Below are 27,044 nucleotides of genomic sequence, written 5' to 3'. Positions count from 1 at the left end.
AAACTTCGTTTAATAAGACAAGCGGAAAGATACACGAATAAATGCGGATTAATTGCCCTCTGAGACGAGTCTCCCAAGGATCGTAACAAAAATTACACAGGACAGTGTATGAGATAAAGACCTGCACACAGAGAGCTACGGACGTAAAAGACTGGGGGACAAACAGTCAAGATAAATAACAGGAAAGATTAAGACCAAAGCTGAGCGACGTCGGAGAAACGGTGAGACGCAACTCTTTGATATTTGCATACTGCACCCTACGGGGTAGGGGCGAGGGGCGAGGGGGAAGGGAGGAATTTTGGCAGGCTGGGAAGGGGCAGGGGAGGACTGGCGTCTCAATGCGAGAGCGCGACCTCCTTCTCTCGCGGAGTGTTAAATTAAATTATTATTATCCCCATTATCATTAAGCACGCCGAGTACTAGTGCCCTCCCTCCCTCCCCCCCTCCCCCTCAGCCCCGATATACATCTCGGGGGGGTCCGCGTATGCGCGCGCGTGCACAAACGTGCTCACGGACGCATGCATTTACGCGTACGCACGCGTATTTGCCGGCAGATCGAGGTACGAGATGTCGACGCGCATATAATTCTCCCGGGACGCCATTAAATTGTATTAATCCACTTCCATCATGAAATTGAAGTTCATACACGTGTATAAACGTACGTAGGTACGTTACCCGCTGCGATACGCCTGTACGCGGAGTGCGCGACCCCCGCGGAGAGCGACCCCGAGCCCTCTCTCCGATGCGCCCTTATCGATGTCGCGACAAATTTTTTTTCACCCGCCTCTCGATATCTCGCGCGGGGATCGCGCGTAGCCCCCGCCGCGCCGTTTCGTACTTATTAGTCCGGGGAGAGAGCGGCGCGATGAGCGGAGTTAAGCCAACCGTGAGGGAATCGTTCGAGTATCGTGTGCTTCTCTACCGGGCATTTTAATCACCGACACTTTGTCCCTACACGTTAGTTACGGATCGATTGCGTGTCGGAGAGAACGATCTCTCGTAGACGACAGTCCCGCGCACACATTCGGAAATATCGCATCTTCGCGTTGCGCGCGTGTCTCTCCATTAGGTTTCACCAACGCTTAACTTATAGCGAATTCGATCGCTCAAACTAGTGCGCACCGAGTGCACACTAAGGCCAGTTTATAGTCAATTTTTATATTTAACTTTGTCTCGAATGTATGTTCAAAGAGTGTCTAGCCAAAAAATAGTCCGTATGGATGCCAACAGATCATTTTATTGGCATACGAAATGTTTCAAGAAACATTTAAGACAATTCTTAAATATAAGAATTGACGGTAAACAAGCCTTAGTGCGCACTCGGTGCGCGCTAGCGCAAGCAACCGAGTTCGCTCAATTCGTTCTTTGTCTCCCTCCAACCGTTAGAAAAAGACAAGCGGGAATTAAGCAAAGATTAAAGTTAAGCGACGTTTGGTGAAACCGGGCCTTGGTCTATTTTCTCTGAAATTAACGGAGCGATAGCGGAGCAACGGTCGTACTTTTCGAGCCGGCAGCGTATCGGCGGTGTCAGCGACACTATCAAAACCCCGTTAAATTAAGCATACCGGATACGCAATCGCGACGCACCGCGGTGGTAATTGGATCGTACGGCACTGCGCCGGTGGTACGTTCGTTCGAGCTTCATTCGTGTTTTCCGACAATGCCGTTGTTTATCCCATATCGCGAAATGAGTTTCGGAATGAGTGGCGTGGGAGCGCGTGTAGCGCGAGGGTGCAACCCGGGTGGGGATCGAGAGTTATAGATGGGCGCGAGTTCTCGGAAATGCATATCTCATATGCCGCAATCGTTTCGCGAATTGAAGAGCGAATTGGAAAAACGCCGGAGGCTGCGGGCACCGGGGAGGGGACCAGGGGGCGAAAAGGAGACAAAAAACGACAACATCCTTTTTACCTGGTCCGCTGTCATGTACTTTTTTCCCCTCTCCCGCGTATTTTACATCCGTAAACCAAATATCCCTCCGATTCGCGTCGCTGTTCTCCCCCTGCGAAGCCCGGCGAGCGCGCGTTAAGGGCAGAAGCGAGACGTCGCGAACCCGCGAGTGATCTCGCGAGATTCGATACTTTGATCTCTACGGAATTTTAACGAATTTCAGCGACCGCCATCCGAGCTTTCCGCCCGCAGCGAGCGCGAGTATGGAGCTCCACATAGTTTTAAGCGATCGTTTGAAATTCAATATGCGAAGACATCTGCGAAACTTGCCTCGGCTCCGCGACTTGTCTTCAATTTTATATCTCGCCGTTTGTTTTCCTTGTTTTTTTTTTTTAAACAAAAGATCAGACCGGTACGATAGTACCTTTAGGTGTTCTCGCGGATCCAGAAGTACTTTTATCGCTTCTTAAACCATTTCCAATACTTAAGTATTCAAAAGTTTACATTCTGCAGACTCGAATGCATAAGTCACACGGGGAAGACTGCTTAAAAATTCAGAAAGTCAGCGCTTTACTTATTACCCGATAGAATGTCATTCTCGCCGCGGCGGAATAAATGTATGACTACTTCCAAACGGCTAGTGCGGCAAGAATCGGTAATACCCACGGACGGCGGCTCACGGCCCTTCCCCAAACTATATCTCTCCTATTTCATAACTTTCCCAATTTCAAGAGCGGAGAAGCGAGAAAATAGCATAGGCTACGAAAAACTCGGCGCCCGGTAGCGGGGTGGCGAGAATTTAGGTGAGAATATAGACGCGATATTCTAGTTGAAGTCAAAAATTACCAAAGTTAAATGGAGGGGGGGGGAGGGGCGGCCCTAAAGTTGTAAGGATAACGAGCGAAACGCACTGGCGGCGCGAGAGTCGGCCGTTGGAGAATTTATCGTGGGAGACAGTTGTATCGAGAGCAACCTGGCCGGGACGATAAGTGTTGACCCCCCCCGTTGCGGAACAATTTGCGATTGCTACCTTCAGATAGCGGCTTAACGCGCGCGCGTTATCGTCAGCCGTTGCGCCCGTTCATAATAGCGGCCGCAAATAGGCCATCGACGTCGCGTTGCGAACAAAAGCAAAACAGCATCGCGCGACGGGCCAGACCCCGGCGGATGTCCGAAACGCCGCGCATTCCCGACGCGGATCGTCGGCGATTAATCGAATCGATCGAGCAGCACGGCGGCGGCGGCGGCGGCGGCGGCGGTGGAGCCTGTCGTTTGACAAAGACCCCGATTCATGCGTCAGCGCACGAGGCCGGAGCGCCGGGGTCTGAACGATACAAAAATCAGTGGCGCGCACACCAACGTGCGTACGGAGAATAAACACTGCACTCACCTCCGATCCATCCGAGGCAGAACAACAACAGGCTGGTCAGACAGATCTCCCGGGTCCAATCCATGGTGATCCGAGCCGATTTCTTGCCGCCTTCGAGCGCGAGTCGTTCAACTCTGAGGAAGAGAAGAAGAGGGTCGAGGATTAGCGAGAACGCGCGTGGCGAGCGAGACTGTTGCGTGGACGATCGTAAATGCAACCGCTTACGGTGGGTCACTGTACTCCACTGTGTTCTCTCTCTCTATCTCTCTTATCGCACAATCCACCCTCGCGTGGTTCACATTGAAAAATCCACTCGTAAACAACGCGAGACACACGTAGTCGAATAAACGATCGCCGAGACGGTCCGTCTATTATACGTTTCTCTTCCTCTTTTTAACTCGTTTCTCTTATCTCCGCCGACCGGAGGCACTGGGGCACCGCGCACTCATCAACCCTCTCACGGCGAGTCACGGCGACACTCACGGGGCACACGCGTCCCGATCGTGCGGCGAGCACGCGTCGCGCGGAAATAGCGGGCGGCAGCGGTGGCGAGGAGGCATTCGGGGTGAGATGGGGAGAGACGGAGAGAGAAAGGAGAGAGAAAGGAGAGAGAGAGCGCGCGCGCGTCCGTGCCCCACGGTGATCGCGTGTGCGGAGTAGTGGCGGTGGCGCGGCCTACGGGCTTTGGGGCACGGGGCGCCGTCTCCCACCCTCGCGCGCGCTCGGCCGGCAGCGGCGGCGGCGGCACCGCGTAGTAACCCCCTCTCGCTTACCCGGGCTCCTCTCTCTCTCTCGGTCGTTCGCACGCGCGACCGAGAGTACCCGATGTTGGAACAGCACGAGGCCGAGATAGGGGGTACCTCGGCACGAACCAGCCCGAATGAATCCGCGAGAGAGAGCGAGAGAGAGAGAGAGAGAGGGAGAGAGAGAGAGAGAGAGAGAGAGCTGCGAGCGCCTGTGCGGAAGTCGCACTCTACGCGTTGTCGCAAGACGGACTATTAACGCAGGATGCGGTTAGGAACTGACACCGAATGCTCTATTTTGACTAGACGCGTCGAAATCGAGAAAATCTATCGAGTGCGAATGTACTCGCCAATTTGGAAAGTATTGCAGTTAACACCGAATGGATAGTCAATATATTGAATGAGCAACGTTTTTTTAATAAAAACTATTAAACCAACCTTCGTTATGGTTCCTCTACCTGTTTTTTTACAATGAAAAGCGTATCACTCTAAGAAATATGGATGTGGATAGGTGCAGGTGAGTGGCACGTTTATAGGTCGCGTCATCTCCAACACGAGTCTCGCTGTATAATTAAACTTACCGATCGGTTTTCAAAAATATTCATTTTTATTTAAGCTGTTCAAAAGCATTCACTCGATATTTTATTCGTCATTTTTAATTCGATATTTTCATACCGAGGTGGAGAAAAACATCGAATAACCGATAATGTCGATAAACATCTCTAATTTCGATCACTTTCGGTGGCCGCGAGGCTGGACCGAATGGGGGATGCGGCGAGCTAAATATCGCGTTAACCAAGACCCGGTTTCACCAAGAGTCGCTTAACTTTAATCTTATTGTTAGTTTAATTCGCGTTTGTCTCTTTCAAAAGTAACAGCTGAACAGTGACAACGGGCGAATTAATCTAAGCTTAAAGTTAAACAACGTTGGTGAAACCCGGCCTAAAGCGTTAGCAGTATCTAATAAACGTTTGAATAACTTTCATACTTTTAATACTTCCATTAAAATATTTGTAACGCTTATTTTATTTTAACGACAAAAATATATAATTTATATAATACTTCATTTCCACGTGCACACATATACGCACGTAATATTATTCCAACGTTATATTACTGTAAAAAAAAAAAACGTACGTATTGCGTACCTGTTTTAATACTGTTAATTAACTTATTTCGATTCAACGACAAACATGTACGACTAACGCAATACTTAATTTTAATATGCATTTAGACGCGCGTTACGTTACTGTACACGAAAAATACATTATTGTAAAATAGATTGTATAACGTTATGTAATTATATTTGCATCGAAAGTTCGTTTATCTGCGACACTGTTTTCCCCCCCGTGATTGCCACGAGGTATCGACGCCCGCGAAGGGAAACATCGGAACCCCCCCCCCCCCCCCAGTGCCTCGCGGCGCGGTATCGAATGACTCGACTCCAAGTATTCTATTAAGTCTAAGCCTCTCCGCGCCGAGTGAGTAAAAGCACATCCGCACTTAAACTTAAGCATTCCCCCAGCCGTGGGAAACAGATGGGATATCGACCCGCTTCTCGTTGGAGCGATAGGCTCCTAGTATCGTTTCCGACTTTAGCGGCGCGGATGGGACCCGAAAAGTTAACCCCCTCCCCCGCTGCCCTTACCGCGTTTCCTCGATACCTCTTAAACTTGGGTTAAACTCTTTCTGTGGCGCCGTAACGCGCGGTCCACACTCGGGCGAATTCGATGTAAGTGCGCCGAGTGCGTTATGCGGAACGTTTTTCTTCGGAACTTTAAGCTATGCGGTATATGAAGTCAAATACGCGCGCGGAAGGAGAGAAGTGTACACGCAAGCACATACATGTACACGTGTACACAGATACACGCTGAATCTTGTCTGCGAGCACCGAGATTGCCTCGCGTGCTGCGGAGTGCAGCGATGTATCGTCAAAGACGGATACGTTATAGACAGGTCGAGAGTATCGCGCGCGTCTCGTGCAGCGCGAATGCGCGACTGCAGTACGAATTTTCCTCCCCTCCCCCCCCCCTCGCTGTTTTTTTCCTTCCAAAAGGATCAGGCCTTTGAGAAATAAGAGCTGGAAATGTTTCAGTTACCTCCTCCTCATGTTAAATGATTCCGTGTTCAAGCGACGCTTATATCGAATTCCATCTAGCACGTACGGCGTCAGGTTGCACCTGAAGGCGTAGTAAACCGAATGAGAGCGGCAGGGATGTAATCGTAGAGGAAGGCCGAGATATCTCAGTATGTGTGTGTGTGCGCGCGTGTGTACACTTGGCGGCGCGGGGTCGCCGCCAAGTAAAATACGAGGGGCACGTAATGAGAATTCCTAATATCAAAAATCAAAGACGACCGGGCACCGCGGAAAAATGCATTCGCTCGATCAATAGCGCATTTCTCGCCCCCGAGGCCGCTGCGAGAACGCAGAAAAGCAGATATACGCGGCAGCACGGGAAAGCAATGTTGTGTTTGCGGGGCGTCAGGTATAACTGGGAACTATTATATGCGCTGTGACGGATTTATAGTACGCGGGGCCCGGCGGCGCGCCGCCATCTTTCCGGAGACCCTACTCGTATCGATCTGACAGAATATTGATCTCGACCCTGGGACTATTTTCTTAAACGTCGTAAACGCGTGCACGGCGACGCGAAATCGCAATTAATTAGGGCCGAACGGTAAAACGCTGGCGATATAAATTGTAATAATAATAATTGCTAGCCTGTTTTTAATTAGCGCTTCTATTATAATATCTGCAAATTTAATTGCATTTTTGATTGTAATTTAACGGAAATGAAATTGATCCACACATTTTCCCATATTTCTCTCATTCCGATTTTAATTTGAGGCAAATCCAACGATTCGTACGTCTCGAAACATCTCGCGGAGGAGGAGGAGGAGGAGGAGGAGGAGGAGGAAGAGGCGCGGGAGAAGGAAGAAATTATGCACCGACACGTTTCTCTCCGAGCAACCCCTTTCTTTTCTTTTCGCCTTTATTTCGAAGGTATAAAGACCTTGAGCCGTAGCGTAAATCCGTTGGCGACGGGACACCCTCCGAAGTAATCAGAACCGCGTCTATTCGCGCGCCATTCTTCCTCTCACCCCCGCGTCATCCGTCCCAGATACGTCCCCTCTGCCCCGGCCTTGTTGCCTCCGACGCGTCCGGATGCGCCGTCGCGGGCTCGGGCATGCAAACGCGTGTCCCGTTCCGCCGCCGCCGATCCCCGAACTTCCGTTTACACGCCAGCTCGTGTTTATAAGCGGGAATGAAACGACGGGATCCGGGAGCGACGAGGTGGACCGCCGGCCAATGCGGATGACCCGGATCGCGTATGCGAGGCGCGCGAATACCAGGGGATCCCGAGTCGTTTGTTTCCTCCCCCGCAGCCGCCGCCGCCGCCGCCGCCACCGCCGTCCGCGAAGCACGCGGATCAGATTAAGGACGCGCGCGCCGAGAGACTAACGACAGGGCTGGAGATGCGACAGGAGATAGACGCCCACCGTTACCCCGATACCATTGTCGCGGTCTATCTATCGCGCCACCGTGACTGGCCGCATCGCTAGTCAACGCCGACAGCGGACGACGGGGAATCACGGCCGATCCCTTCACGCCGCAGGGCCCGTTAATCCGCGCGGGATGCGTCGAGGTGTCGTGCGGCGGTAATGAAATTACTCGATACTCACCGCCGCACAAACGGACGGAGCATTAACCGTCGCGCTTAGTTACCGGTCACCGCTCGGTAACGGACACGGACGCGGCCCCCCTCCGGATCCTAATTTCGCCGTTTCGAGCGACGGCGAGGCCGCGCGCGCTAAGAAGCGCTTTATCAGCGTCGCGATAAAGCGAACGGAACTGTAACTCTTCTGCGCGATGTCGCGGGCGACGTTGGCGTTAAATCAAAAAAGTCCCGCCGTTAATTACCGTGAGCGCTGGTGGACGAGAGGCGACTCGTCCGGGGGACCGCGTAATTTGGCGTGACGTATCGGGCTGTCGATGTCGCGAATTTCCGTGGTTTCGTACTCGGCGCGGGAGGAAAGACACTGAGGGAGGCACCGACAATCGCGGCTACGGTGCTGCGCTCAATGAGCATACAAGGATGCAGCCTTGCGGAACGTAATTTCGAGACGATGACGAACATGATGGAATTACGTGATAGTTAGCCCGGACCAAATTGGCGTGGGTACCTACGTAGTTACTCGCTGTTGGCCAATATGGCATAAGAGTTACGCTCCTTCGCGTTATATCGGCCCCGCTAATTAGACTCGATACACTCGCACGAGGGTAACTAGAGAATTCGCGGGTAGGCGAGTCCTGTCGGATCTGGCGAAATAAGAGGATTCGAGTCTCGAGGCTAATTGCCCGTTCGCCGATAACAGCGGGGGAAGTAGTCGGCCTCTAAAGAGTAATTTCAGTGATTCGCGCGACACGTCGGATAACTCGATTGTGTTCCACCGCCGACCACGTGTGCGGGACGAAGCTGTCCCGGCACTCGGCGGTTGAGTTGAGAGACAAACAGATGAAGCGCTAAAAATCCCGACCGCCGGGCTTCGCCGTGCGCGACTACGAATATGGAAATTTCAGGGTTTCGACTCGGAGGCTACTAACGAGCGTACCGTGCACGCTTCCAGTAGTACCGGCATGGTATACACATTATATACAGGTATACATACACATACATGCGGCGGCGGCGCGAGCGGCGGGCCGGAAGGGTTAATCCTATCTAGCGTAATAGTAGCGGGTCAACGACATCTTTGCGAGGAGCAAACTTACCTGGCCCAACAAGCCATACATCAAATTGCACCTCTTGACGAGCTCTCGGCTTTCACGGGGACGTTCCGTGCGATAAAAACGTCGGCCGGAAGTCGACGCCGCGACGAAGAACAAAGCGACGGGAAATGTCGCGCGAGAGGAGCGCCAGTTGTCGCGCGGAACGAACATTCGTCCTTGAACGTGCCAAGTTTTTCCGCCGAAACTGTTCCGCGCGTCTCTCCGCCGTCCGGAATTACATCTGGGATATATGAGCCGTTTATCTTGAAGATGGTGGCGGAGGAGACGGGACCCGAAGCAAGTCGCGACGAAGAACTTTGAATACGGAATTCAGCCGCCGCGCCGTCTACGTATATCTGGGCGTTTAGAGCTGAATGCGGCCCGTGTGTTGTCAGCTCGCGATAACAATAAACGCGGTCTTCGCATTAGACAAGCGAAACTCGGCATTAAACGCCGGCAGTTAGCGCTAATTACGCGATACGCGCCATTACGTCTCCCACTTCGATTCGGAAAGCATTACGACATTTGTCGGAGACTAACGCTCGTTTAAAGCGCATCCGCGCTAATAGGGCCGCTTCAAACGGGCGCGTCTCACGTGTAAAATGTGCCAGCCGTGAAAGGGACGAGAGCTGAAATACGTCCTGAGAAACGCGTAATAGAAAAGGAGAAACGCACGCGCGTAAACAAGCGCGAGCGTGAGTTTTCCAAACGCTCGCGTATGCGCGCACATATTTCTCGGGGCTTTTATATTCGTCTCCTGTGCATATGTTTTGCGCGCTGTTGTTAATTAGGACGCGGGCGCAAAATCGCGAATCCGCGTTGAATTCGCGTCCGTGGCCGCCGGCAAAAATAGTAATTCCGCGAGCCGAGTGCAAAATCCCTGCGTGAAATTATATTTTAGGCATTTACCGGGGATGACCTGAATTCCCGTTCGATAAAACGAGACGTCGCGGCGTTTCGGCTCCTCCTCCCCCCCGCGCTCCTCGGCTCCTCCTCGAAAACTCCGGCGCGACTGACGCGACTGGATGTGACATATTTGCGTACATTTACGAGCCGTCGGGACGTGGCGGCACAGATAATACACGGTGGTCCGGTTTACGCCGCCGATACCCTCGTGCAACACTCGCCAAAGACGCGTTCGGCGCTCACGGCCCTCCAAACTTGGCGCGTCCTTTATAAAACTTGAAGACGCGGTCATAACCCTTTATCACGTGAAAGCAGCGCTATTGTTACACGCCCCGCTCCCCGTTGCCGTAAAGCACGCACCGAACTCGCCAAGTGGTCGGGCGAGCGCGGGCGCGAATACATAAAATTCGTTTTAGCGCAAATAATAAGCCGGGAAAGCGCGTTTCGCGACCTCGCGGAGAGGGCGCTCCCTTTTTTCTCGCTTTATCGAGAAGCACGGGGCGGGGGGGTAAACCCACCCCGCTTTGTTTCCGCGGGAAATTAAGATCCCGACTTCATGTAGCCTCAAAGGGACGGGTCATAACGTTTGTTCGTCTCTTAATATCAGCCGGCCGCGCTGCAAATTTGCGCTCTCCGCTCCGCCGAACGCGGGGTAAAGTAATTCGCCGGCCGAGTAATCCGTTGTCACCGCTCGTCTGAATAATTATTGCGCGGGAACGTCGCGAAGCTCTCTCTCTCTCGTTTCCGCTCGCTAATCTATCCGCGGCGAGCGGAGCTTATACGTATGTATATCCGCGCCGCGAGAAAATAATTTCATACGCAAGCAGACGGATACGATACACGCCATTCACGTCGTGTCATCGGGAATCGCACGAGTGCACCCCCCGTCACTCCCGCCGCTCCCGCCGACCCTTATAAACATCCTTAAAGCGGTTACGCGATCGATCACGAATAAGTGATTGATCTGACCCGGGATCGGTCGGGCGGATAAAATCCGGGATAAGTAATACTTTTTAAAGCGCCCGGCGAAGGGCTGGCTGAAGCCGGGATCGCGCGAAATGAAAAATATCCACCGTCGATTGCGGACGCGACGTCGGTGCGCCGCGATATCGCGAAGGGGCGAAGGGGCGAAAACGCGGAGGCTTGGGCCCGCGCGACACACAGGGCGGAGGGCACGTCGAGTAAGCACGACGTAATCCCCGCCGATCGAGCGGGGACGATAAGCGTACACCCGTTTCGTCTTATCAGTACGTATATTCTTATCATTACGCGTGTAATTATAACCGTGCGCGACGGCCACTTTTCGTGTACCGCTATTCGACTGCGCGCTATCGGGGCTCGTTCACCGGCGGCACACGCGAAGATGGAGTTAACGGCGCTATACCGTATTGCACATGAAACACACATATACGTGGGGAGAGCGAGAGAGAGAGCGCACGTGCACACGATGTTGGCAGGGCCGCGAAGTGAAACGAGCGCTGAGTCAAGATCGCGGCTCTTGCATTTATGTATTTAACATTACGCTGCACGATTCTTCCCCTTTGGCGGCGTCCCTATTATTGCCCTTTTTGATCTCGATTGAATAATTGAAAGATAATAAATGTAATAGCGGAATGGCGTTCGGCAAGTTCCACACGTTGTTATTTAAATGAAGATTATCGCGTAATGGTATGGATCTGGGCGCACGCGGCGGCGGGAAGAGGCGTTTAGCCGTTTCGTGATACATTACGGCGTAATTATAGCCGGGGAGGAGGAGGAGAAAAAAAAGGGAATAACGCGCTTTAATTTTCGCTCGCAGCGGCGCGACGTGCGACGTGAAATTGAAAAATCCGCTCGATCGAGCAAGCAAACGTCTCGAATGTCCCGAGCGCAATTCCGCCCGCGATACTTATCATAAACGTTCGATAAATTGCATTTGCGGAAAGATAGGTGCCACGGGGAAGAAGGGGACAAGAGATAACTCTCGATTTCGGATCGGCAGCGCGGCGAGCGAAACTGCGAAACGTCCCACCCTAACGTGCAAACAGGAATTTCGAATATCGCAAATATTTTTCTGTCGTATTTATCACGAGACGGGGCGTATGGTAAAAATTCGATTTGGCAGCGGCATTCGGGCATCGCGTTCTCACTCGGTGCCAAGAGAGCTCGATCGGGGGTCCAGCGCGCAGCTAGTCGTTTCTCTCTCTCCCTCCCTCCCTTTCTCCCTCTCGGCAGAAGGGCCGATATGACGAATCTCGAACGGGTATCCCCGGAGGAAACGACGACGCCCGACGAACGCGAGCGATATCCGGGTCAATGAATCGCGCGCGCATGCTCGCGAATTTGTACATTTCGAGTATTGCATAGCCGACACGGTGTGCGCGAGGAGTCGCATCCAATTAGCTTTGACAAACCTTACGCCAAGTTTATCGTTACAAAGTGACGGAATGCCCGCTTTGTGCGCGCTCAAGTTCGGCAGGCAGGGTAAGGCAGGGTAAGGCAGGGTATGGCAGGGTAAGGCAGGCGGAGGCGGAGGCGGAGGAGGAGGAGGAGGAGGAGGAGGAGGAGGAGGAGGAGGAGGAGGAGGAGGAGGAGGAGGAGGAGGAGGAGGTGGCAGGGCAACACGGACCCCCAGGGGTAGCTCGAGCTAGCAGCCGCGTAAAGACGCGTCCGTAAGCTCGCGCTAGCGCTCGCGCTCGTGTGCATCGGTAGGAAGCGTTGCGCGATCCGCCCGGCAGCTATTACGAGAACGTTGCGCGCGTTACGGAGTCTGATGCGTTACGCCAGCGAGATTCGCTGACGTTAACCCTCCCACTGAGATTTCGACGATGGAATCTATCCGTCTGTGTAGTGTCTCCTGCCGTTTAACGGCCTCTCTCTCTCTCCCTTTGATACTCTTTTTACGAAACATTTTGTAAAATATTTATAAATTACGACGGAGCTGTCACATCGTCAACGGTATTTTACCGTAAATACTGTTATGTGAAAATATATGGCAAATATGCACGCGCGTATGACATCCAAGAGAAATATGTTACATTAAACCGTATTTAATTATCTAAAAATCAGCGTTTATTAATAACTCTGATAAATATATAATTGGGGCTGTTATCGCAATTTCCATCCATTGGCATGTAAATTACGACCTTTCTCAAATTATTAGCGTTCCTTTTTCACGAGGCTCGTTAGACGATCAAAGAGATTTCTCTGATTGACTTCAATACCTAGTTATTTCGATGCTAAACGGGCGCGCTATTTTCCGCTTCGATATATCCTCGCTCTCCCTGTGCGACGCATGAATATTATATTTATTATTACGCTCGGCCGCTCGCGTTTGTATCAAACTTTGGTCCGGCGGCGGCGGTGGCAGCGACGACGGCCACGTCCGGGTTTCAGAAAGGGTGCAAAACTGCACTCCGGCAAAGTTGAGCGGCGGGAAGAAGTTGCGCTTCTCGTTCTCTCTGTCGGCCAAGTGCGCGGCGCGGGAAGCTATTATAAAGTATAATTGTAATAAGTAAACATCTATTCATGGCGACTATAACACAAGCGTACGCGCGCTCGCCCGCGTCGGCTGAAAGATTTAATAACTGGAATTAAGATCATGGGATCCTTTTTACCGGAGAAAACGAAAGAGGAAGAGAGAGAGAGAGCGAGAGAGCGAGGGGATCGCGCGCAGTTAAATTGCAGAGTTCTCTCGCAGCGCGCGAATCGATCCGCGGAGCGCCAGCTTTAACTTTCAAAGATAATTCCCCCTCCTTGTAACGCGTTCTTATTTCGCTTTCTTTCTTCGCCGTCGTCGTTGGCGTTTGGATTCCACCAATGACGGCGCTTTCGCTCAAAGGCGCATTAAGCGTTTCGCCTTCGACGATTCTATCGACGAAGGCAACTACAAATATTTCCCCGCTTAGCCTCCCCCGATCGCTCGCCATTCCCTCCGTCCGCGTTTTTCCCCCTCGGCTTTGACCGCTCGCGTTCGTGCCATGGCACCCGGCCGTCCGAATAAATCTCTACTTTAAACAGCGAGAGCGCCCGTCCCACCCCTGCCTATTCGTCGATCCTAATCAGCATTCAATATTACACGCTAAATTTCATTCGGACTTCTCTTTCCGGAGTTCTCTCCCGGCTGAGTTATAAAGTCGGATAAGAACGCCTCACTTTCGCTCCATAAAGCCGCGATGAGCGTTACTCATGGAAATCTCGCCCGGCTCTTACTGGCAAAGGTGGTGGTCGAAATGTCGCAGGGCGACGACGACGACGACGTTGCAGCGCGCAAGCGTAGGAACACTCCTCTTGCGCGTGGCTACGGCTAATGCGATCAAGACGTTTTCATCCAGCTTTTAAAAATTCAGACGTAAAAAAAAAACGGGATAAAAGGAGCACAAGCGATATACCTTTAAAAGCGAAGCTCGCGTCTGTATTACATCCCTGTACTCCCGAAACCTTAAATCCGCAACTTTGATCCCCGAATCTCCCGGGCCTCGACTTTGAATCGCTTCGATCCTTGGGCGAGTTCGAAATCCTTAAATCCTCAACTTTTAATTTTCGCCATTGAAGAGCACAATAAATTCCCCGTCGTGTACTTATCGCGCTTCGCTGTACCCTACATATCCCTCCCGCGTAGCGTGCACAGTCGGGTGCCCTCCTCCATCCCCCTCGGACCCCTCTCGCCCCGCGCCGTCGTCGCCTCGCCGCGCTCGCCGCCTTCTCTTCCACCACGAGCGAAGCCATTGTGCGCCGTAGTGAAAAGTTGGCCGGGGGACAAAAAAGAAGCCCGCGTGCGCAACGGCTAAGTTAATGAGAAATAATTGAGTTAAGGCAAGTTATTTTAAGCGGAAAAGTAACCGCGGAAAAGTTGCGCGGGGACAGAGCCCGGGTCCTTCGCGCGCCTCGCGATGAGTTAAGTTGGCAAACCGAGGCGCGGATTAACTTTAAAGTTACCGCATGGCCGTCGTCGCGGATGTGTACACACCACCGAGGACGACTACTAGTCGAGAAGATAACACTGTGGATGTTAATTAATCGGCGCTTTGACGCTCGCGCACTCTTTTTTTCTCTCTCTCGAGCCACTTTCACGGAACGCGTCGCGCCACTCCGCCGCGCGGCATTAACGAGCGAGCGGCTAATTGCGGTCGATTGATTGATTTATCATTGGCGCACCATTTTTAATCAGCTGGCGAGACGCGCCGGCCAGACGGCGTCGATTCGCGACGGGAACGTTAACCTTAAACTTGACAGTACGGTGCGCAATTACGTGATGACGATAAATAAGCTTTTTTAAAGATCGCCAAGAAAATGCTGTATCGATCACAAACTGGCGCGATTCGATATTAATAATCTTTATCCAACGAGCATTGTTTTGTTTCTCTTTTAAAAACATTTGTATGCAATCTTAAAGAAAGCTCATTTATTTCCGATACCCCTTTCCTTTGCGCGCTCGCTTTAAGGATTTTAAAGTGATGCTCGTTTGTTCGCGCAAAAGCTACGATGAAATTGGTGCGGCGTTGCATTAGTATATTGGTACTACATTAGATCCCTGTAATAAGCGGGTAAGAAGCTAAGTGAACGTACAATAGCGGCAATGAGACGAATGACTAGCGGATAACGACGTATCCCGAGTGTCTCTCTTGTGCGCGATAATATATGATAATGAATTACAAACAGAAACAATAATCCTACCCTCCGTTCCCATTTTGCTTACAAGACACACGAATAGACGCGAGACACGAGCCATTTAAATAATTGAAGCGCAAATAGTCCTCTATCCGCGAAACAATTGTAGACACATTGTTCGAGTGCTGTCATACACTGTATCGGATCAATACTGCACGCACCTACCTACATTTTCATTTTAAATTGGACGAAAAATTTCGAAAAATTTGAGCCAATATTGTACGTGCTCCCCTTTCCAAAAAATTTTTATATTTGAATAAAAAATATAGAAAAGCCTGACATCCGATTGCAATATTTTCGACAAATTCCTCAGTTAATATCCAAGTTGTAGCGATTTTAGAGGAGAGGCTTAGTATATTTTTCGCCGCTTTCGCATTTCAATTAATTTAACGTTAAAGAGCCGAAGGGAAATTTCGCGCCCGGATTCCCCATTTTACGCGCGATATGTCTTCTCGAAATTCGCCGATTTCTAAACGTCAGCCAAATTATACGGGGACGTGAGTTTCTTTCATGGCGATATAATCCGCGTCCCGCTGCATAAATACATCCAATTATCGCGATATGCCGTTCATTCGGCGTGCTTTTATGCCGGATCGATCGCCTTCGCGGCCGTTTTGTCGTTTAACGCGTGTATCGACAACTGCCGCGCGCGCTATTCGGTATTAACCAGCCGCTAATTGGAGCGAACTAATTAATTCATCTATATCCCACTTTTAAATTTGGCGCCGGGTCGCGTAGGAGTGCGTCGCCGGACCTTAATTAAGTGGCTCTCCGCTTTTATTCGATAAACTTTTGTAATTCCATCCTCCGGCATTCGTCCCGACGATTTCGCCGTTGTTGTAAGCGAGAGTCTACTCGCGTGCAATTAGCCGTCATTAATTAATCGTTATTACAACGTGTATATAGCGCACGAAAGCGGAGGCTAGTCGGAACGGATATTTTTGTTACTACATCGCGTGGAAACGAAGACGGCTTAGGCTGATGGTAGAGAACGATCCGTAAACGCTTAAGAGTTTCTTAAGCCGACGGCACACGATACTATTTTCCCTACCGGATTGCTTACGAGAGCCAATCAGGGTTTAATCTTAAGTCAGCCGATCTAAAGCGCTGCATCCTTATTGGTTGCCGCGAGCAATCCAATAGGAAAAGTAGTATCGTGCGCCGTTGACATAAGACAGCCTTAAAGCCTATGCCCGCGATGCTAGAACTTGGACCGAGTCGTAGTCCACCGTGGACGCGGGCCTTTAAGCATTTACGGACCGTTCTCTGCCGTCAGCCTCGGCGACGAGCGATACGTCGAGAAACGCGGGCGTGTCATTAATCGGATTTTCATGACGTCCGGGCGGGAAGCACGTGATTTAGCAAAAATGCGCTCTCTCGCTCGGCGCGCAACGTCGTCGCTTTATTATACCGTAGTTCGCAACGCGCAATTAAATCCACGTCATTATACTACGCGATAACTCAGCGCGTCCGCGCGATAAATACGGGCATTAATTAAACGACACTCTTTCCACGAAGGAGGTTTCGATTGCGTTTCCGCGTGCGTCGGCCCGAGACGGCCGCGAATCCGGTCGTTCGCAATTCTATCCGGCTGCGCGCGAGACCACGTATATATCTCCATGCTGTTTTAATAAACGGCTGGGTTGCAGGAGCGCTGGTCGACCAGCCTCCCTCCGATATTATCGCTGTCGTTTTGCAAAACGACTCTTCGAACTCGATTCTCCGGCGAACGCTGGCGGTGGACGCGCGTGGCCGCGTTTATAAACAGACCGCTCGTGGCGGAAGTCGTTGTTAATTAAATGGGCCGTGCTGTTTATTCGATAAACTTTTGTTGAATCAATCGATTTGCCGCCGTCGTCGCCGCCGCCGCCGCCGCCGCCGCCGCCGCGTGTCCGCCGCTCGTTACACACCTCCGCGCCGGTTAATTCGGCGCTAATTGTTGCACGGGTATCAATTAACGTTTTATCGTCACGCGGACTTGGAAATTCCCGCACGCGGACGAGCCCGCGTCTCTACCGTAACCGTCTGGAGCAAGCGCGCGCGATGCAGCGTACATTGATCGACATTGATAGCCGCTAAGTTCGGCCCAAATCAACGCCTCGCCTCGCCTCATTTCGCCGCGCACGTAACGCGACGGCGCGCTAATTGTCGAGACGCGGTAGCTACGATTACCGATCTCGCGCGAGCGTCCTGTCCCGCGCGAATAATTGATTCGACACCCGTCATCCCCGGCGCCGTAATTGCACGCAATTAGAAGAGATCCCTCCTCGATTTTAATTATCAATAATTAGGAGGTAACCTCGGAGCACGGAGGTATCTCCGCGCGCGTTACGCGCCGTCGCACCCTCCTCTTGCCAGTCGCGACGCGACTCTCTATCAATCGGCGGATTACACGACGCGACCGTCCGAAGCCCCGTACCGCTTCCATATTTTTCCGCGGACGCGCTTTACGCCACGGCCGGCCGGAATAATTCATCATCGACGATCTTCCGGCAGCTCGAAAAAGAGTCCGCTCTTTCATATTTCCGACCGCGTTCGCAACGCGCGGTGCAACGTCCGACGGACGACGGCGGTGGGAGCCGCGTAACAAGAAATCACTTAAGGGCGGCTATTTTTGTCCGCGGCCGAGGGTCAAGCCCGGAAACGACCGATTCGCCGTCCGATCGGTTGATCCGACCGATCCTTTATCTCGGGGAGGAAGGGGGGGAGAAGGCGATCTTAAATTCGGCGTACGATATTCCGCGCACGCGGCCTCTCCGCGCGCGACGTGGCGCGCATGCAGCCGCATCCGGCGAACCGTGGCCGCATTAATTAATACTCTTTGTACCGGCGCGCGGCGGCGGGGGTGACTTACGCATCGCGATAAGGAACGACAGCGGAGCCTCCGCGCCACTCGCGGAGCAACGCGGGGACCGCGGCGAGACTCCGTAACGCAACGTAACGGTACGCGTCGCTGCTCTCTGTTGGGGGTGCATCGATAGCGTAACGATCGCTAGCGCGGCCATTAGCCCCCTCCCCTCCCCCGCACGGCGTCGGCCGTATGTTGCAAATTCCGCAGACCGGCGACTGCATGTTTACGTTCTACCCTGAGTGCACCCATATGCGCTTAAATACCACCCGCGCTCCCCGCGCGCGCGCTCGTTCGCGCCGAAAGTGTGTGCGGCGAGAGCCGGATACGTTGGTGAATGAGAGAGAGAGAGAGAAGGGGGCGGCGAGGATGTACAGGGAAAACGGGGAAATGAGAACGAGAGACCGTGGGGGGGGGGAGGGAGAGAGAAAGGGAGACGCACGTATGCCGGAGGATGCGCACATCACTACATGTGATTTCGAACTTTTGTCTACGTGCGCCGCTTACGTGACCGGCCTCGGCGATAAAGACCTCCGGCGTGTTCGAAATGCCGAGGAACTTTTTGTTACGTCCGATACTGCCGGGGTGGGTATTTTTTTTTTGCACCGCCGCCAAGCGCGGAAAACGTAAGGAAGGCGAGAAACTTGCATAAATCGTTAAAACGTAGCCGTTCGATTTTTCCGTTTCTTCCCGCATCGTGGACGCACAGCGTTCCATCCTAGACTTTTTTCCCCCCTTCCTAAGCGCATACAGGGTGTCCCGGAATCGTCCTACGATATCTTCGATTACAATTTTCGAATCGGTGCCCACATTTGCACGAGGTGGCAACCGGGGTGATAATAGAAGTTGATCGACGCGTTGAATAATTTTAGGGCGTAGTAAATTTTGGGAGTGTAGAGCAGCTTTAAAGCCGAATCGTACTCTGCGAGAGGAAAGTGTAAATGTACGCAATTTGAAATAGACGGGGAGGCGGTCTTCGAGCAAACGTAATTAATCTACAAGTTCAAGGGGATATTTGTCTTTCAAGCCAAGCCCGATATCCCGGTTGAATTGTGCGTGATTTTTGATACACGCTGTACGTATATATATATATTCCTCCTTTTTGCTCCATCTCTCTTTTTCGTTCCGCCTCAGAATTCCGACGACGGGTACATTTGTCGTGGGAAAAAGGGTTTGCCGAATGTCTCTGTATTTACCAGGCTCTCTGGGTAAATAGACGCGGAAGGGAACGATTTAGCGGAGCCGTCTAAATATCTGCAACGAGGTTGCATTCTGGCGCGGATGTATGCCGCGATATCGAGCGTTCCTTATTTAATCGGCAGAGATACTTGCTTGGGTAAACCGTGCCTCGCTACAATTACAGGCGCTCGCTCGACTGGCTGGCGAGAAAACCCAAGCGCGATTTTATCCAACTTTTAATTCAACTTTAGAGTTGGAGTGCGTGTGTGTGTGTGTGTAGTGAACGATCGCAACGGTATACGCGTAACACAAGTGTCGCAGTGTGCGTCGCAGTACGTAGAGACAACGCGATGCCAGTGAAATACCGAAAAATCTGATTGTCCGTCAACTAAAGAGACGCTTGAAAAACGGAACGAGCTAATGAGACCGTTTGAAGTTTGCAACGGAGACGATGTACAACGGAGAACGACAGATAACGTTATCTGCACGGTAACGACACCCCTTTCCCGGGTTAAAAAATGGCGGGTTACATCGCCACTTAGGCGACGCGCCGAGTACAAAGGGTGATATTTCCGAGAGTTAAGCCCGATGGATTAGCCCGGGAGCTGCTGTAGCGGGATGGGCGCGTCGTCTAAATAGAGAGACGACGCGAGCAGCGTTTTGTGACTCTACGAGCCACTTTAAGGATCCTTTTACTACGCGGTGCAATACCTTATACGTCTATTGCCCGTATATGGACGCGCAGGTCGATTGAAAACGGGTCTCCGTCGTAACGCTTTTATTTCCTACCCTTCTCGTTTAGGCGTGCATCTCGTCGAGCCCGCATTTCGTACAATTACCCCGGGCCCAGGTCCATTCGTTCCATTTGAAAGATTGAAATTTTTCGAAAACTTTCACCCGCAGTAGCTCCGCTCTGCTCCGCCTCGCCTCGCCTCGCCTCGCCTAGCCGTCGCGGCCGGTAGTTCTCCAGTTGTACGGGCGGAAGAGTGGATCAATAGCGAGCTATTACCGCTGCCGTAGTGAAAAATGTTTTTTTAAGAGCGCCCGTAATTTATCTGATCGAGACTTATGAGCGTACGAGCGGACTCGAGAGAAAAAGCGCGACGCGCACTTTCCGCTCGCTCGGATTCCTACGAAATCACCGGATCTCGGTTGGACCACACTTTTGGGAAATTAACCCTTTCGGTAACAGGTTCGCCTACTGGCAAAAAATCCCCAGTCTTTCTGCGCGGCAGCAAGTTGTTCGGAACTTGATAAATTTTCAAACGCGTCAAGTATCGGCTCGGGATGAAATTACTGGGACAGAAAGAAAGAGAGAGAGAGAGAGAGAGACTGTCGAGTGCCATTCATAAATTTGGTGTCAGAAGGGCAGTTAAGAAAAAACGGGCACTGGAGATTTTTATTCCGGCATTACCTATTTTATGTCGCCTAGGACGACGCGAGGCTCTCCGATAAGATAATAAAATTTGCACAGTGCGTCGAAAGATTAATAGAATCGCTTTAGAACCGCTTCGCCTCGCGCGCACGTACGCGCGTGTTTGCCTTGCCGCGGGATAGCAGTCACAGCCGACGTCGTCCCAGATGCAGTATGCATTTCAGCAATGAACGAAGGAACGCTGCACGTATATTAGATCAGCATTGTAATGCATGGGGCTTGACATTCTTGAGTATTCCTCGACTGACTTTGATGCGACGGTTATGGCGCCGAATATCGATATCTATATTATACGCGCGCGCCGATAACTCACTCGGGGAACGTGTAAACTGCGCTGACCTTTGTTCCCCCGTTCGTCGCCGTATCGTCTCCGCTGTTACAGAACCAATAAATCGATACTCGATAGAAATGTCATGCGTAAGTCGATGCCGGCTTAAAGGCGAACGGGACTTTCGCACGCTCTCGTATTTTCTACGATAAATTCACGATACCAGCCTGAGAGAGGACTCGAGGGACAAGGAGCGCGAGGGAGAGAGAGAAAGAGATGCGAGGGACATCCTGTGTAGAGCCGTGAGGAGAGAGAGAGAGAGAGACGAGGAGGCCCTGCATTAAGAATGATAATTTATCTTACGTGTCTTACGTGCGCCCTGATAAAATTTAAATTCTTCTCTGCGTTCTAAACGTTCGGGATGGTTAACTTCTATGCGCTCTGGCGGATGATAAATAGACGACCGCACCCGTGCCCTCCTCCTCCTCCTCCTCCTCCTTCTTTTCCTCCTCTTCTGCCACCCCCTTCGCCTCGAATCTCTACGGGAAAAAATCTCGCAATCATTCTTCGCGATTCTTGCGTTCGCGAGATAAATCCTGCATCTGATTCGGCCCGACGCGCCGTACAATTTAACTCTAATAATTCCACGACTTTAATAACTCACGATTTGACTCATTTGCGTGTCGCGCGCGGCCGTCACTTTAAATTAATTTGTGCACTAGCTTGATGTTTCCATGTCAGAGTGTTGCGCTAAAAAAAGACAAGCGTCGGAGAATCTAATTTTAAACGTGCGACTTCAACGTCACATAAATCTGCCCTATTTTTCACAAGTCACTCAAGCAGTGCGTATCATTGGATCGGAATAAAAAAGAAAATCTATCCGGCAATATTATCTCGATGAATATTCCGCGTACGTAATCTCGTCACGACGTTTGTCAATTTTTCCCCCCGACATTTTCAGCCGACAAGTATCCGGATTTAAACGCGCAACATTGCTATCTCTTGATCGCGCGAGACGTATCTCATTTTCCGCAGAAAAGATCAAGCCTCGCGTGTTACGAGAGAAAAGAGAAAGACAGAGAAAGCAATCGATCGCACAAGATCGTCGCAGTGTGTAATCGAACGGTCATTGTGGCGCAGCGACAAAGCAACGGAGCAATCGCGGGATAACAGCGAAGGCAACACACAACGGTCTGGACGGAGACAATATGGGGGTGGATATAATCGAGTCGGAGTGGCATGCACGAAACGCACGGAAACGGCCCTCGGACCCGCCAATTATCTCGATGGGCCCGCCGGCACATCTGCCATCCCGAATTCGCCGTGTCCGTGACCCTCGAGCGAGCGAGGTGGACGCAGGCCACGACAGCTGCCCAATTTTGACGGCCACGGGAGTGTCGAGGATGTGGAGCGGCGCGACGCTCGATATACGGAAGCTCAATTGGCGCCGAGGGTCGGGGCCGGGAGCCGCCAATTACACCGGGATTTCGTAGATCGTTTTAACAAACCGCCTCGTGAGCGTAAAGTAAGGCAACCGTACGCTCGCCAAATCCTAGACGTTTATCCTTTAAAACGCTAAATAATATAACGTTCGCGCTAACGAATCGCCCGGATTACGTAACTCGACGACTTTTATGGCGAAAATGCTTTCGAGGCATCGTACCCTTTGCACGCGTAACGTCTCGCCCGATCCAATTGTTTCGCAATAAATGTAACGACGTAATAAAGGTTTGGGGGAAAATGGAAGCGTCGCGATACATCTGTTTCCCCCCCCCCCCCCTGTGACTCCTGCTCGCGTCGAAAAATTTCTTGGGACGGATACGCGAGGCGGGTAAAAAATGCGAAAGGAGAGCGTACCTTTGCCTTTGCCTGGGAAATTGGAAACTTGGCGTTCCGTGACAAAGGCGAGCTGCCCGTAACGAAAGTTAAACGCGTGTAAGACTCTGCAGCGTTGAAAATCGGCGGAATTAAATCGAGACACTCGTCCCCGGCTGGTGTGACGTCAGGTTCTGTCCGAATGAACACGATACGGTAACGCGAGAAAAAAAAACGGCGCAGCACGTGTTGCAACGGTGACATGCAAATATTGGCTGATCGAACAATTGCGCAAGCCATACTAAAATATTTATTGACGCTTACAATTCGATATTCGTGTATGGAAAAAAAACGAGAGCTCTTCTCGCTGTTATATTCCTATACCAATCGACTTGTCGATCTCCCCGCGCCGCGACAAATAAATTCACGGCCTGATTTCACTTAGCTTCGATTCACTCTAGGCGCGGTTAAACTCGCGCTCTCGAGACCTGCAACACTTTTCAACACGACGAACAAGAAAATCGGCATCGCCCATTTCTTTACGGTATCTCGTTACGTTCGCGGCTAATCGAAGGGGCGTTCGGTTGCCGCGTCAACTTGGGGATTAACAAAGACGGAAGAAGCATTTATTCTGCTGCTCCGCGCCGGAAGCACGGACGATTACATTTCACTCCGACAAAACTGCAGTCGCAATTTATCCCGCGGACAAATACGCCCGTATTTGACGCAATTTGGATCGCGTCTCTTTTTGCTCTTTCCTCCGTTTGCCCCTCTTTGCTCGTCTAATTCAAAAAAGGAACCGCGTTCCTGAACACATCGAGTGCATCGGGCGCAATGTCGTGCGCATAAAAAGGAATGCCCGTGAAAGCCGTCCGTTTCGCGGATCGCTTCAGTTTGTGCATTCGCCTGCTCTCTCCGTGAAAAATGAAAATAAAACATTCGTCCGTCTCACGCGCATATTTTTTTCACAGCGCATACTGCTTTCCTGAAAAAATATTGTTATCGGGGGCGTAGTTTTCGAAAAACTTGCAGTCTGTGTTACTCATGACAAAAAAAAACCTCGCGCACTATCTCCCTCTCGCTCCCCCCCCCCAGGATCGCGCTCTCGTAATTCGCGTTGAAAACGCGCGTCATATTTCCACATGACAGTATATGCATCGACTGTCGATACCTGTTTCTCGTCTGCAATTATTGTTTATAAAAAATCCTGTTGTTCAACGATGGGACCAGGTTAACAAAACGAGCGAGCTCTTTTGGCAGAAAATATTTCCCTTCGCGCCACGTAAACTATCGCGCGCGCGAGCGGTGTATCACATTTGACATGAATTAAGAAAAATATCCGTTCTATCGCTCGGCGAAGAGTCTGTCATCGAAATGAAAACGGAGAATCCCGATACGTGGATGCATTACCGTGTGCTTAGATGCACAGGGCGGCCATCAGGATTGTGTCCAAAGTAAATTCATCAACCGCCATTTTACAGAGGAAGCTTGTCAATTTTATTCACGTCCACTCTATTTTTCTGCGAAATCCCTCTCTACCCCCGTCGAGTTTTGTCTCAATAGCTACGCGAGATTTTATACAGATATAAATACACGTTTCCGAAAGTTAATTTGAGTGAACGAAAGAGCGGAAGAGTGCACGCTGGATAGCACGAAAGCTCTCGGCTCGAGCGTTACGAAAACAAACTCTCATCGCGCCGGCCAAGTTTCGAGCGAAGAGTGCGGGGATGAATTAATCGCGACACGAAGAAAGTTGCGCCCGGTTTTCCTTACGCGTGGCGCAGTAACACTCGCTCGAACTGTTCGTTACCCCGTGAATTACGTTAGCCCCCTTCCCGCATCGCGCCTCTGTCTTCGCGCGAATCTCGCGGAAGCTGCGTAACTTTCCGGAAATATTCATTCATTTGGAGAAAAAGCAATCGCGTAATCATCTCGCCTCGCTGCCAGTCACCGCCAACTATCTACGCCGTTGTGAAGCGTTAATGAACGTGCGATAACAGCCAAGATAAATTGCGAGGGTGAATTGGAGAAGAGATCTCTGTACGATGCTCACCGCTCCAATTGTACCTTCTTGTCTTTTTATCTACGAATAACTGGTTGAAATCCAAGTGGATACATGTTTCGCAAAGTCTAAGCGCGTGGATGCTCTCCCGAAAAGTCGCACGGTGAAACTTCTATTCCGTTCACTTTGACATTCTCGCGAGATAATTTCCACCGTGCTTTTAAAATTCCGACCGACGCATCCGCGTGCTAAGTGAAAAGTAATATCCCGAAGTTTTCTAATTTCCGATTACGTCGTAAGACACACAATGACGACCGTCGCCGCGTCCAACAGTTGAGTCGACGAGCAACGCCGGAAAAATAAGCGGTCTTGTAGCGACTGATTGAAACGCAATCTCGTAATGCAGCCTTTCCGAAGATCGCACAGATCCCGTATAAAAGTCACCGTTTGACGACTTACTAAAAAATTCTACCGTAAATTATATATTGTAACGCGTGGCGCAATAAACAATCGTATAGATTTGGGCAGTGACAGATATCAGGGTCGGCTTAGCCCGCAGTTGCCATAGGAACGACTGGTGGGCCGAAAAATCGGACGGGCGAAAAGAGCGAAACCTCGCACTCGTCTCCCTTCCCGTTGTCGACGTCGACGTCGACCTGGTCTCTCGTCGGGACCGCGGCGGAACTTTATGCAAATCATCAGCGGAAGTATATCAGCATCAACGGCACCCTCCCGCGCAGCCCCTCTTGCGTCCATACCGCGCCGCATCGTCGTTTTACTTTTGCGTTTCACGCTTTTACGGACTTTTCCCCGAGATGACCCACTTTGCGTTCTCCTGGCGACGGAAAATGCCGCCCTACAACGATGACGACGACGGCGACGAGGACGAGGACGTCGGGGACGACTACGACGACGTCGGCGCCGTCGCCGCCGCCACCGCCGCCACCACCGCCGCCGCCGGACTCCCCTCGTTTTATTTTATCTTTGTCTTGGCTCTCTCCTCCTTCTCCTCCTCCGCCTCCGCCTCCTCCCGCCCGACGTCTTCCACTGTCACCCCCTTTTTCGTCTACTTTTGTTAACGTCCTTTGTCCGAACGTCGTTACAACGTAAAAAAGGGGAAAAAGAGTGCGCGCACGGGGAGAGACGGGGGAGGGAGTCCGAGGAAAAGGAGGGAACCGGGGGACCGCTTGGAAGTTTCGCTTTGCTCGTTAGCGCAGAATAAGATTTCGTCGTCGATGAACAAAGTAGACACGAGTCCAAAGTAATTACGTTTGAGACACCGCGCTGTACTTTACGAGAGGAAATCCGTCTTCGCGTGTGCCACGCCGTCCTACCTCGGCCGCGGGACGGGACCGGCCGAGGCCATTTAAGGTCCGGGTCGTAATTGCGCCGCCCCTGTGAAAACGGTGCGGGAAACAATGCGGAGTTCACACATCGCGAAATTGGGTAGCGGCCTCATTATCCCGTGTACACTCCGCCGGCACGGCAACGGTAACGATTGATGTCGAGAGAGAGAGAGAGAGAGAGAGGGAGAGAGAGAGAGGGAGAGAGGGAGGGAGAAGAAGGGGTGCGCGAGGCTTTTGGGAGGGCATCGGAGGATTAATATATCACTGTTTAACCCTAGCGAAATACAGAGGCTACCCCTCGTTCATCGGGCTTTTCAAAATTGCCAAAGCGGAGCACCCGCGCCCTTGATAACCCTCCAATTGCCTCGAGAGAAAAACGAATCTATATAAAATACACAACAATTCATTTTCACGAGGCTCGCATGTGATAAACACAAATTCCAAGGAATTAGTATCTGAATAATTCTGATTAAAAAATTTTTGCGAATATACCAAAATATACAAATTCCTGAATAAACGTTAGCCATTTAAACCTTGGTTTATCTCAAGCGATGTCCCCAGTTTAAATGTTTTAGACGTTATTTTCGGCCGTAGTACGAAATACTAATAAGAGATGAAATTGCAATTACAAACGCCTGTTATATTAAAAATACCGACTATTAACGTTGCGTGGAGGGAGATTCATAAATCATTTAGCTCGCAGTAGCATTCAGCGAAAATGCGACATGATTACGAATGAAAAATAATATCGATCGCCCCAATACTGTGTGATAACGCAATCCATGTTATATAATAACGCCGTGCCGTAACAACAATTACGTCACGT

The 27,044-nt window shown here is 51.3% G+C and overlaps 1 protein-coding gene across 2 annotated transcripts in view; it reads right to left on the bottom strand.

Annotated features, from left to right (window-relative positions):
• LOC105562642 overlaps positions 1-27,044 on the bottom strand; it is a 198,274-nt gene that overhangs the window by 107,166 nt on the left and 64,064 nt on the right. Inside the window, exons 1-2 of one of the 2 annotated variants that reach the window (XM_012013643.1) lie at positions 3,485-4,016; positions 3,281-3,393 (exon numbers count right to left, since the gene is read on the bottom strand). In XM_012013643.1, the coding sequence (XP_011869033.1) occupies positions 3,281-3,344 (64 nt within the window). In that variant the 5' untranslated portion in view covers positions 3,345-3,393; positions 3,485-4,016. Of the gene's footprint in view, positions 1-3,280; positions 3,394-3,484; positions 4,017-27,044 lie in introns of those variants that run through there. The other variant, XM_012013644.1, reaches the window with a different exon arrangement.

Source organism: Vollenhovia emeryi, unplaced genomic scaffold (genome assembly GCF_000949405.1).
Source record: "Vollenhovia emeryi isolate VEMERY1.0 unplaced genomic scaffold, V.emery_V1.0 DF939185.1, whole genome shotgun sequence".
NCBI lineage: Eukaryota > Metazoa > Arthropoda > Insecta > Hymenoptera > Formicidae > Vollenhovia > Vollenhovia emeryi.
Note: the sequence above shows the minus strand (reverse complement) of the source record. Positions and strands in the feature narration are given on the sequence as shown.